Source organism: Suricata suricatta, chromosome 14, assembly GCF_006229205.1.
Source record: "Suricata suricatta isolate VVHF042 chromosome 14, meerkat_22Aug2017_6uvM2_HiC, whole genome shotgun sequence".
Taxonomy (NCBI): Eukaryota; Metazoa; Chordata; class Mammalia; order Carnivora; family Herpestidae; genus Suricata; species Suricata suricatta.
In genome coordinates, this window is record NC_043713.1 from 24,615,507 (window position 1) to 24,627,912 (window position 12,406).

At 54.2% G+C, this 12,406-nt stretch overlaps 1 protein-coding gene across 4 annotated transcripts in view; it reads right to left on the minus strand.

Annotated features, from left to right (window-relative positions):
* Positions 1–519: 519 nt before the first annotated feature.
* Positions 520–12,406, minus strand: part of CTIF (cap binding complex dependent translation initiation factor) — a 295,461-nt gene continuing 283,574 nt past the window's right edge. For all 4 annotated transcript variants that reach the window (XM_029922254.1, XM_029922251.1, XM_029922252.1 and 1 more), the window contains exons 11-12: positions 3,192–3,245; positions 520–1,474 (exon numbers count right to left, since the gene is read on the minus strand). In XM_029922254.1, coding sequence (XP_029778114.1) covers positions 1,259–1,474; positions 3,192–3,245 — 270 coding nt within the window. In that variant the 3' untranslated portion in view covers positions 520–1,258. The remainder of the gene's footprint in view (positions 1,475–3,191; positions 3,246–12,406) is intronic.

A 12,406-nucleotide genomic window follows, 5' to 3' on the forward strand; every position in this document is an offset into this window, starting at 1 on the left:
GCTGTGGAGGGGCCTGGGCTTCCGGATCCTGCCTGTGATGAGGCCAGGGCAGTGGCACAGCCCACGTAGCTAGACTCCGAGCCCCAGAGAGCCAGGCAGTACCCAAGGGCCACATCCCCCCCCCCCCCCACTAAGCTTGGGACAAGACCTGTGTGTGGCACAGGCAACATCACCTAGCATTTTGGTTTTAATTTGCCAGCCTCCTTCTGTGCCCCATTCACCACCAGGCCCCTGGGTCAGGAGACGCACTCCCGGGGGGCCTTCGACAGTATCGTCCTTTGACAGAGCCCAGCTAGAGCAAGAGAACAGAGGTACTGGAAGCCAAGGCCTGAGGACACAGGGTTCCAGCAGGACCCCTGCTGGGGGCAGAAGTTTCCAATTACCCTAATTGGCTACTGGCAAGCTGTCTGTGGCTAGAATCTTTCCAGAGGGGGCTGGGTTTGATCTTCAGCACTAATCAAGGGGTCCTGGTGGTGCTGTGTGATCGCATCTCGGACTCTTTTCATTGAGACAGGAGACTTCAAAGCAGCTGACTTTAGAAAATAAAACAATAAAACATAAGAGTCCAAGTAGAATCGCCAACTCCGGCTCCCCCTCTCTCCTCACCCCCCTAAACCCCTGAGGCTTGGGGGGCCAAAAGGAGGAGGACCTGGAAGTGGGGAGGGTTCAGCGTGAAGGTTGCAGGAGAAGCTCCGTCCCCCAGCGCGACCGTGGCGGACAAAGGCCGTCAATTACGGGCGGCTGGTGGGGACCCTGCCCGCCTTTGTCCTCCCGGACATCTGCTCTCTGTCGCCTGCTGCCAGTTGGCGACTGCGGCTGACAGCAGGAACAATGCAAGCCCGTCTCCGACCCACTTTTTCAGCCTTCTGAGGTCCTTTCTGACCCAAGCGGTACCCCGGCGTGCCGAGCTGCTGGAGGAGTCACAGAGATGAAACCCCTCGCACAAAGCCCTGCGGGGGGACGCGTTTGATGGGAGGGGGCGGGGAGGAGCGGAGCGGGGAGGGGCAACCGGGGGCCACCATGAGAAAGAAACATGCTTCCCTTATTGGTGTGAACTGCCGCATGCTTGGGGCTGGGGGGGCTCAGATGAGGGGCGCTCCTCCTTCCCGGTCTGGCTCCAGACTGGCCGCAGGCTCTGCCTGCTTTCCTCCCCATTTCTTTCTCCCGCCAGGGCCACCCCTGTCCTCCCGCCTGTCCATCTGGCCCTGTGTACCAGGGCCCCAGCTGCCCGCGGGCCGCCCGCCAGGCCCCCTGGCTGTCAGGCTGTCAGTTTCTGGATGGTTCTGTTGTAGTACTGCGTGATGGGGGGCGTCAGAGGGTTCCAGCTGTTGGCATGGAGCTCGATGACCTCCAGAAGCAGCGACCGGGTCAGCATGGACTCTGAGGGGCACAGCATCTTGTCGCGGGCACTGGCCAGGAGCTCGGTCATCATCTCGGGCAGCTGTTCCTCCAGCAGCCGGCCTGTGCTCTGCAGCTGTGGGCAGAGAAGTCGGGGGTTAGGACAGGACTCAGGCTCTGGAATGGACCCCTGACCCACCTTGGTTAGAAGGGTTGGGGACATGGACGGGAAATCGCTGGATTGTTTCTCTGGAAGGTGCAGGTGTCTGTGCCACGGGGAGTTAGGAGGGCAGAGACAGTCAGCTGTGAAAGCCCACATTTAATGACCAATCTGCCACAGGAATAAGAGGGATTAGATTATTGCCTGCTGCCCGGGGCTAAAAAGAGCCCTTATCAGGACCATGCCACTTCTGTCTTTCACCCTAGAGCTTTCCCTCCTATGGGAAGCCTTCCCTGACTGCTGCCACACCCTCAACAGTTGACCTGCTCCCTTCAAAGCTGATCAGGTTGCAGTGTGTTAATTTTCACCTGTGAGGATGTCTGTCTAGAAACGAGCTTAGTTATTATTACCTGCATGTCTCTGTGTGGAACCCGAGAGCAGGGGTGAGGTCTCCTATTTCTCTCCTTCCTTCTCTCCTGCCCCCAAACCCCCCTCCCCTCCCCAGCACTGACCTCTGCCCACACTTGTGACATGAAGTGCAGGAGAGAAACACGAACTGGGGCAGAAAGCCGGCCAGAGGGCCTGCCCCGATGATGTTGCAAAGCCCCCAGTAGGGCCTTACCGTGAAACCTCAGTCTCCATCGCTGCCCCGTCCTACCCTCAACCTGCCCAGTTTCCGAGACTCTGCCTTCTTCATAGTCTTCACTGACCTCCCTAACGCACCCGGATCTCTCTCCTTTGACTCCTCAGGGATGCATGCTCTGTGCCCATATTTATTATCTACACGGCCCCATCCAGTGCACGCGCGCGCGTGTGTGTGTGTGTATGTGTGTGTCTGTGTGTATGTGTGATCTATTCCCAGCCAGACAGGAAGCTGTCCGAGAGCAGGGACTCTGCTCTCTTCTCCCCTTCCTCCCCATCGCCGAGTCCCATGTCAGGTACCCATTCGGAGCCCCACGAACGGACAGTGACCATCACGCAGACCTGGGGCTGTTGTCCAGAATCGCAGCACTTCTGGCCTCTGAGATCCTTGGGAGTGGCCTTGGGGCTGGGCAGAAGCCACCCGGGAGGCATGCTCACACAGCCCTGACATGCCCTGGGCGCTCCGCTGGACGTGCCAGTCCTCACTGTACCCCACTCTAAACGACTGGGCTAATTTCCCAGAGTTACGTTTGCCCCCGAGGGAGATCCCAGGAAAAGAGTTTCAATGAGTAGTGGCCTCATTTTGGGGAACAGGAGTGGCGCTTTCCAAGAGGGTACTTTGAAGAGGATGTTTGCCAACATGAGGGTGGTTCAAACCTCAGGCACCTTCCCAAAACCCCGCACCGCCGAAGCCAAAGGAGACTCTTGGGGGCGGGGCGGGGGTCCCCTCGTTTGGAATTGCTCAAGTCATTTGTGTGGTGCAAGGAGAAGGTGGGGACAGAAGCACAGTGGACAATGCCAGCATCTGCTCCTTCTCTCTAGAGAGCCAGCCCTCTCTCCCTCCAGCTAGTGGCCGGCTGGTCACTGTAGCAACATTTACTCTGGTTTGGGGTTGATGATTCTGGATGCAGGAGTCCATGTCAGCTCAGGAAGCCATTCCCCACCAGCCCTGTCTACACACCTTTGCCGGGCACTTGTGCGTCCGTCCAGTGCCCCTCACACAGCCCCAGCGGGAAGGCGTGAGGGGCCCCCGGGCCCGGGAGAGGCTTACCTCCATCGAGCAGCACAGGACGGCGTCTTCCTTCACGTCCTGAGATTGCAGGAGCTGTAGAGGAGAGAGGCAGAGAACGCCACTCAGGGGTGGCCTGGGGCTCCCTCAGCCTTGATGCAGCCTGGAACAGACATGTCTAAGGGGAGGGCGGAGTGCCCATGAAGGTCAGAGGGCAGCAGGGACACGGTGATTTCTCTGGCAGGATTTGAGAGCAGTTGGAGGACCATGGTGGTCATGGAGCCTGGGCGCCCAGGCCAAGTCTGAAGGCTACGATTAGACACCACGGCAGAGCGAGGCGGCAGGTGGGTCCGAAGGCGGCGGCAAACATGTTGGGATCATCAGCCGTAACAACCGGACGGCGAAAATCCTCGGAGAAATGCAATTAGGGTAAAGACTTCCTGATGGGCGAGGGAGGCTCAGCCATGGTCCCAGGCACTCCTGGGCCCTGACTAGAGGAGAGCTTCCAGAAATCAAAGTGCTCTTCTGCAAAACCACAGCTGTGCTGACTTACCCAGAGGCTGGAGCCACTTCCTGACCAAGGCCTTGGCCAGGCTGCTCGGTGTTGGGGCTGGCCACGCCTCTGTCCAGGCTTCCCTCTGCCTCATCTCTCTCTCTCTCTCTCTCTCTCAACTGAGCTAGAATTCACATAATACCAGATTTGCCACTTTTAAGCATATACTTTGGTGACTTTCAGAATATTTATAAGGTTATGCAGCCATCAGCATTACCCAGAACATTTTCACCACCCCCTCCCCCCAAAAGAAATGTGCATCTATTAGCAGTTAGTCCCTTTTTCCCACAGCCCCTGGTAACCCTCATCTCCCGGTCCATGTCTCTGTGGATTTGTCTATTCTGGGCATTTCATGTAAATGGTACCATACAATATGTGGTCTTTTGTGACTGGCTTTTTCCACTTAACATAACTTCTTATAAGATCATCCATGTAGTAGAATATACTAGTTCTTCATTCTTTCTTTTAAAAATTAAAAAAAATGTTTATTTATTATTGAGACAGAAACAGAGCATGAGTGGGGGAGCAGCAGACAGAGAGGGAGATACAGAATCTGAAGCAGGCTCCAGGTTCCGAGCAGTCAGCACAGAGCCTGATGTGGGCTCGAACTCATGAACTGTGAGATCATGACCTGAGCCGAAGTCGACCGCTTAACTGACTGAGCCACCCAGGTGCCCCTTCTTCATTCTTTTTTTACGGCTAAATAATATTCCATTGTACGGACAGACCACATTCTGTTTATACATTCATCAGCTGATAGAAACAGGCTGTTTCCAGTTTTTGGCCATCATGAATAACGCTGCCAGCATCATTCATGTGCCAGTTTCTGTGTGGACATGTATTTTTAATTCTCTTGGGTACTGGCCTCAGAGTGGAACTGGTGGGTCATGTGGAAACCCCATGTTTAGCTTTTGGGGGGACCCGACCAGCTGCACAGTGGCTGTACCGTTTGACATTCCCTCTAGTGATGTCTGAAGGTTCTGATTTTTCCACATCCTCACCAACATTTGTTGTTTTCTGCTTTTTTCTAAAGTTCATTTTTTCCCCCCTCACGTCCCAGTAGAAACTTTCTCCTGGCACAACTTCAGAGATGCTCTACAGTCTTGTTCTCCACAAACCCCGCTGACCACATCTTCCACGGTCCCTTTGACTGGCTAGCGTTCCTTCTCAGAAGCCCCTGCGTCAATCCCCACTCCGTTCCTCCACATCGGTCCCCACATGCAAGGATGACCCTGCATTTAGATGATTCACCGTGGAGGATGCTTCCCTCGCCTGGAACTCTCCATCCGCACCCACTCTTCAGGGCCCACAGCGCTTCCCAGTTTTCCTTGGAGAGTTCTGGGTCACCACAGCCCCTGGTGACCCCGCCTGCTTCTCACTCCCTGACTTCCCCAACCGCTTGGCACTCCGCACAAGTGAACAGGCTTCCCGAAGGCTGGGGCAGTGTTGTGCTCATCTTTGCCACCTTTAACGCCAAGCCTAGATCCTGGCAACAGGAAGGATTTACTACATGTTGGGCGATATGATTCATGCATTGTTTTTTGTTAAAAAAATTTTTTTAGTGTCTTTATTTTATTTTGAGAGAGAGAGAGAGAGCGAGCAAGGGAGGGGCAGAGAGAGAGTGAGACACAGAATCTGAAGCAGGCTGTAAGCTGTGCTTACAGCTCAGAGCCTGACACGGGGCTCGAACCCACGGACTGTGAGATCATGACCTGAGTTGAAGTCGGCCGCTTAACCGATTGAGCCACTCAGGCGTCCCCATTGTTTTTTGTTTTAAGCTTATTCATTCATTTTGAGAGACAGAGTACCCAGGAGGGGCAGAGAGAGAGAGGGAGAAAGAGAATCCCAAGCAAGTTCTGTACCTTCAGCGCAGAGCCCCGTCTGGGGCTCGAACTCATGAACTGTGAAATTATGATCTGAGCTAAAATCAACAGTCAGACTGAGCCACCCAGACACCCCTGTTTTTGTTTTAAAGGAAGGGTGGAAGGTGGGGAGAGCATGAGAGGGAGGCATTTGTAGGGAGAGTATCCTTGTCCCCTGAACAAGAACTGAAGTCCAAGTTCCTGACCTGGGTGCGACATGTTCAATTGCAGGGGAAGCCACAGGGGACAATTCCTACTGCTAGCTTGAAATCCAAACTCTGCACATCCCCCTTGTCTCTCTCCTTTCCCTGTCATGTCGTGTCCACCCACCCAGCCCGGGGGCCCTCCCAGCAAGAGCTGCCGGCATTCGCCGCAGGAGGCCGATTTAGGAGGCCCAGGCCCAGGTCAATGCCAGAGAGACCAGGCCTCCTTCCCCTTCACATCTATCAGAACTGGGCTTACGGCCAACACACCGAGATCACTTCAGGATGAACGGACAGAGGTAGGCCTTGACCTGCTCAAATGAGAAGCAGGCGGAGAGCAAGTGACAGTCCAGGGGAGGAAATGGGTGCGGGCAGCACAAAGTGACAGGCGTTGGGCCACCGGTGGGCGCGTTCTAGTCATGGACACGGTTCTGACTCCAGCCCTTTATGCTCCCGTCACCGGGATTCTCAGCCACCACGAAGCTGGGGTCCTCACTCTCTTGCCTTGTTGAGGACTCTGCCGCAATGTCACCCCACCAGCCAGGTCTCCCTGGACCAGCCTGTGTGAAGCCGGCAGCCCGGCTCACCTCCTGGCTTCCTTCTTGCTGCAGCATAGCTCACCCCTGACACAGTACTTGCTTGTTTGTGTCCTTCACCAGAAGGTGTGCTCCCCCAGGGCAGGGCCTCTGATTTGTCCCCGCATGGGCACAGCGCAAGGCACATCATCCGTGAGGCCGCTCGCCTGCAGGTCCCCCTGGTGCACACACTCGGAAAGGCGAGGGTGATGGGTACGTGGGTACCCCCACCCCACACACCCCTCTCGCCAGAGGGGACAGGACACAAAATTATGATCAATGTAAAAATGGAAATTGGCGCATGTCTCTAGACAGCAACTTGGTGATCGCTCTCGGCATACATGGACCCGGACACGCGCACCATGACAGGGACACACAGTTTTTGCCGCACTAGCATTATGGTAAAATGTGCACCCACAGGGGACTGGTTAGATAATTACAACACACAGGCGCCACCGGACACTCTGTGGCGCACGGCTGTCCCTTCCCTTCTAAACCAGGGTCTGCTTCTGGACTTTTCTTGCCTCCCAGAGCTACAGAGCCCCAAGGGGAGCCAGGGGAGGTTTCCACAGCCAGTGCCTGGTGGACCTTCGTGGAGGCACACAGGGAAGGGTCTCCCTCAGTTAAAGGACCTAGGAGGTTAGAGTGAAGACCAGGAAACAGGTTCTGGAAAAAGATGGGGGAGGGGCCTATCTAAGGTATGTGGGCCTCGCCCAACCCAGCTGCTCTGGGACAGGGGTCCTGTGGCCGTGTGGGGAAGTGGACCTACCCCTGTTTGTCTTTGGGGGACATCGGGACTCATGTGTATTAGGAGAACTCTATAAGGTTTGCTGGGACTTCTTTCTGAAGGGACTTTGTCCCCTCAGTGTTTTTCTGTAGCGTTATTGGCAAACATTCCTTAAAACAAAAATTGTTGGTAGAAATCACAAGAAGTGGGGGGGGGGTGTGAAAAGGGAACTCTTAGAGATGGCGTGTGTGCTGGTAGTTGGGTGGGGAAAGTGGTGGGAGGGAGGCAGAACCAGCAGCTCGTGGGAAGGGAGAAGGGGTGTGCTCTGGAAGCTTCTGGCACACCGGCTGACAGACAGTAGGTGCTCAGTAGTGCTTCTTGTGTGTGTGTCATGTTGAAATGACCCTAGGAGCATGTTCTGTCCTGAGATTAGCCTCTTAAGGGTTCTATGGATGAGTGAGGACTTTTTCTTTTAATTTTTTAAACATTTATTCAGTTTTGAGAAAGAGACAGTGAAACAGAGATACATAGACAGAGCATGAGTGAGGGAGAGGCAGAGAGAGAGGGAGACAGAATCCAAAGCAGACTCCAGGCTCTGAGCTATCAGCTCAGAGCCTAACACGGGGCTTGAACTCATGAACCTCAAGATCACAACCTGAGCTGAAGCTGGATGCTTAACCGATGGGGGCACCCAGGTGCCCCAGGATAAGTGAGGTAACTTGATGGGAAATACTGGTAAGAGTCGGGGCTGAGAAGTACTAGATGTTCTGAAATGTGATTGATTCTCCCTCCAAGTGGTGTTTGAATGGCTGACAGCAAGGCGTGGAAGGTTCTGGCCTGCCCTCCGCTCCCATATGACAGCTGAGAACTCCAAAGCGGGGTCTGTGTTTTTCTTTCCTGCATCTTTGTGACTGGACGATGTCCCTTCCAGTCCTTTCCTCCCCTCTGCATGCCCAAACTACCCCCCACACCCTCCCCTTTCCCTGCCTGGCTTTCTCCCCGGAGCCCCTGGCTCACAGGGCAGGGAACAGACTCAGGGACGGGGGCCAGTAGCTGGGGACTCTGGTCCCAGGGCGAGGTGGGGCCCACCTGGGCGCTCAGGCAGAGTCGCAGGCGGGCCCTCAACCCGAGCCTCTCCTTCAACCTTATCATCCACTTGCTTGTTTGGGAAAGTGCGCAAAGCCAACCATCACATTGTGTGATAAGCCCTCTTGCACGCGACTCGCTGGGTTGGCTCGGGGAAGTGGAGGATGACCGGGGTTGGTCTACACTGCACCTTCACGGTTGCTGGGTGTGAGGATATGAAGGGAATCTGCTGGCAGGCTGCAGACCGCTTCCTATTCTCTCTGCAAAGGCCATCCTGGCCTCTCATTGCCAGTTTCTGAGAGCAGAGTCTCAGAATCCTGGTACTGAAGGGGCGTTGGAGAGTGTCCCTCCCAACCTCCCAGGAAGTCACGCTCCACTGCTCTTTGTGGTATAACAAGAGGCTGGCCTCCGGACCAGGAGCCCTTGACACAAGTCCACAGGGGCTCCTTCCCGGGACCCCTTTCACTGCCCCTTTTAGAGGCTCCCATGCCCCTGGGTGATCAGTGGCTCTCCAAGAATCTGTCCCTACCTGTCGTTTGCCGGCAGTGGCCCAAGTGCAGAATCTTTCCACTCGTTTCCATCTTGGCCAGGCTTACCTGTTCTGTGTTCCAGGTCTTCAGGACTTTGCCTTTTCCCCAGCGACAGCTAGAGTTTCAGTAAACAGATCCCCGCTGGAGTGTTGAGGGGGCCAAGGAGCACTTTCACTTATGTGTGCTCGATTTGGGATCTTCTGGAGACAATGCTTTTGTTAAGTCCCAGAAGAATCTCAAAAGTAGCAGCCTGGGGCACCTGGGTGGCTCAGTCGGTTAAATGTCTGACTTTGGCTCAGGTCATGACCTCAAAGGTGCAAGGGTTCGAGCGCCGCATCGGGCTCTGTGCTGACAGCTCAGACCCTAGAGCCTGCTTTGGATTCTGTGCCTCCCTCTCTCTCTGCCCCTCCCCTGCTCATGTTCCGTCTCTCTCTCTCTCTCAAAAATAAACATTAAAAAAAAAAAAAGTAGTGGTCATTTGAAAAGTTACCCGTCCAGCCATGTTCACAACAGGCAAAAGGCAGAAGCAACTTGGGGGTCCGTGGAGGGGATGGATGGACGAACTCCTGTGGTGCATTCATACAATGGAATGTAATCAGCCTTAAAATGGAAGGAAACACTGGCCCGTGTTCAGCATCGAGGACATTACGCAGAGCGGAATAAAACAGTCACGAGAGGACAAATCCTGTAAGATTCCACTTCTCTAGTTAGAAGAGTCAAATTCATAGAGACAGAAAGAAGAATGGCGGGGGTGGGGGTGTGTGCATGTGTGCAGGGGCAGGCAGGTGCGGGGACTGGGGAGCCTGGGTGTTTTGTGGGGACAGAGTCGCAGTTTGGGAAGACGAAAACGTTCTAGAGATGGATGGTGGTGATGTTGCACAACACCGTGAAGGCGCCTAAGGTCGCTCAACTGTACCCTTGAAAAGGGCCAGAGCGATCAATGCCATGTTCTACATACTCCATCACAATACAGAATGGTTAAGATAAGTAGTGGCAGGGGCAGGCCCTCGCTGGGTGGGGGGCCATTCTCGGCCTGGGCAGAACTCTCGGGAAGAAAAGCTGCACCGATGGAGGAGAAAAGCTTGCCCCACTGGAGTGGGGAGGGGTGGAAGGCTCTGGAGGGAGTGGGGATGAGTCCCAGCCGTCTCATCCAAGTCTCTGGCATAGAAAGGGGGTGTGGGCGGGCTGGGGCAGGCAAGCCGCCCGCGCCCTCGAACAGCGAAATGTGTTTCTTGGATGGGAATCCAAGGCAATTGTGGAGCCCACACAGTGTTTGTTCGGAAGCTAATGCATTCCTGTCCTATTGTCTCTGCCGGAGACTTGTTGTGGGCACACCCATCATATCCGCCCTGGGGGAGAGGCCAAGGTGCTTGCAGTCAGGCTGTGGGAGGCCCGACAGCAGCCAAGGAGAAAGACAGCCTGGTGGGAGCACCCTGGAGCCTCCCCTCCCCGGGAAGGCCCGCAGGGCGTGGGCACCATGCAGGGAAGTAACCCTGATTGCTTGGGATGCCATCCTGTGGGGAGGGAAAGACGGACTGATGGGAGGGGCTGTAGGGCTGCCTTCCTCGGTGGGAGGGAAGCTGTAGATGGCGACATCTCGCCTTTCCGTCAAGGAGTGAGTGCCAACTTGAGGCAGGCTGGTCAGCCCACCCTGACCACCCCAGATCACCAACAGCACAGAGTTTCCCACGAAGCCTGGTGCAGCCTTAGCAAAAGCACAGCTTGGACCCTGCCTGCAGGGGCCTCTCTCCCTCGGGGTGTGGGGGTTGGGTAGCAGAGGGTGTGCAACCACAGAGCACAGCAACGGTTTCAAAGAGCAGGTGGCTGGCTGGTTTTTTGAAGAACACAGTCCTGGAGCCCTGATGGGCTGGCTGGGTCTAGAGAAGGGCTAGGGATGTGGCCGGACGGGCTGGAAGTGTGAGGACATCGCAGGAAGGACCCAGAGGGGCAGGGGGAGAGGTCTGCGGTGGCCCTGAAAGCCACATGCCAGGCACAAACATTGATGGTGGAGAGAGAGGGGAGGAAGGAGCATGAGACGGAGCCAGAGGAGGTGGCTGGGACATGTGGTGACTGGGCTGGGGAGCTGCACGTGGCCACCTGCCTCTCGGAGCACCTTCAGGTACAGTTCTGGACCTCCATCCTGCATCTCTGCTGGACCTGCACCGGCACCTACAGGCGGGTCAAGAGGACAGCCACGAGAACTGATGGTCGTGATAATGACCCTGAGTCATCACGGAGACGGTCTATGATGTCTGGCTCTCCTCAGGGAGGCAGGAAAAGGAGATAATCTATCTGAAAAAGGCTGTCATCAAAATTGTACAGCGGCCTTTGAGTCAGAAGAGCTGTTCCTCGCTGAGAGTAACCCCGGGCATGTCACTTTATCGCTCTGCACCTCAGTTTCCTCACCTGAGAGTGGGGATAATACTTGCCCTGAATTGTTTTGAGAGTCAAGTGAGATAATAATGTCTGTGAAAGAGCTTTGAAAAGTGCAAAGCTTGATCCAAATGCAAGGTGTGATTATTGTTATTAAATCTGTTTCTCTGTAAAACACGGATCTTCCCTGAAGCTCTTGGCACACTGTGTACTGTCCCATTTACCCTCGTGACATTCTAGTGGAGACAGGGAAAGGCCATGGCCTTATTATCCCTACTTAATAGCAAACTGAGGCATAGTAGGTGAAGTGGCTTGCACAAACCAGACAGACAGCAAGTCCAAGAAGAACTAGAGGGTGCTCAAGAGTCTTGGATCAGTAGAGAATTATTTTCATTTCTCTCACACTTGCTAATTCTCATTTTGCTGTTTGGAGCTCGTAATTCTTAATTTTGTTGTCTCGTGACAACCTAGGCCTTCACAAAGTTGAATTGGTTTCCACATATTCTTTGCTTGCATTGGCCATCACCTATCCACCCATCCACACACCCACTCACTCAGCCACCAATCCATTAGTGCATCCATCCACTCAAGGATGCAATCATTCATCCACCAACAATCCATTTATCCATCCACCCTTCTGTCTACCCACATATCATATATGCAACCTTCCATCCATCTATCCAACCAACCTTCATCCATCTATATAGCCACTCACCTACTTACCCTTCCTTCCTCACCTACTTATCTGTCTGTCTATCCACCCTTCCTCCCTTCCCTCCTTCCTTCCTCCTTTCCACCTAGTCATTCTTTTGACAACATTCATGGAGCATTACCATGTGCTAAACATTGTGTTAACCACAGGGATAACAAGAAGAATAAGACTTGGAGCTCATAGTCTAGTAGGGGGAAATGGAGAGACCATGCTAGGTATGTGGGGTTGAAGCATGGGATGGAATGGTGGTGATGGAGAACATTCCAGGCATATGGTATAAGAAGCCGCATATGGCATGTGCACAAAAGCAAAAAAAAAAAAAAGTGAACTATCAGAGTGCATTGGTGAATAATAAGTATTTCAAGATGCTAAAATATATAGTGCTGGTGGAGAGACAGAACATGATGACAAAGAAGTCAAGGGCCACAGCCTAAAGGGCTCTAGATGCCATGTTACTGCATTTGGGTTTTATCCTAAGGGACTGGAGAGCCACAGAGAGATTTTAAACCAGAGAGTTCATTTTGGAAGGATCCTTTCTTGTACAGCGTGGTGAAAAGACCAGAGCTGGCAGAGCGGCGGGGGTACTGTAGGCAAGGAGACGGTCAGGAGGAGGCTGCTGTGAGAAAATACGGTGCC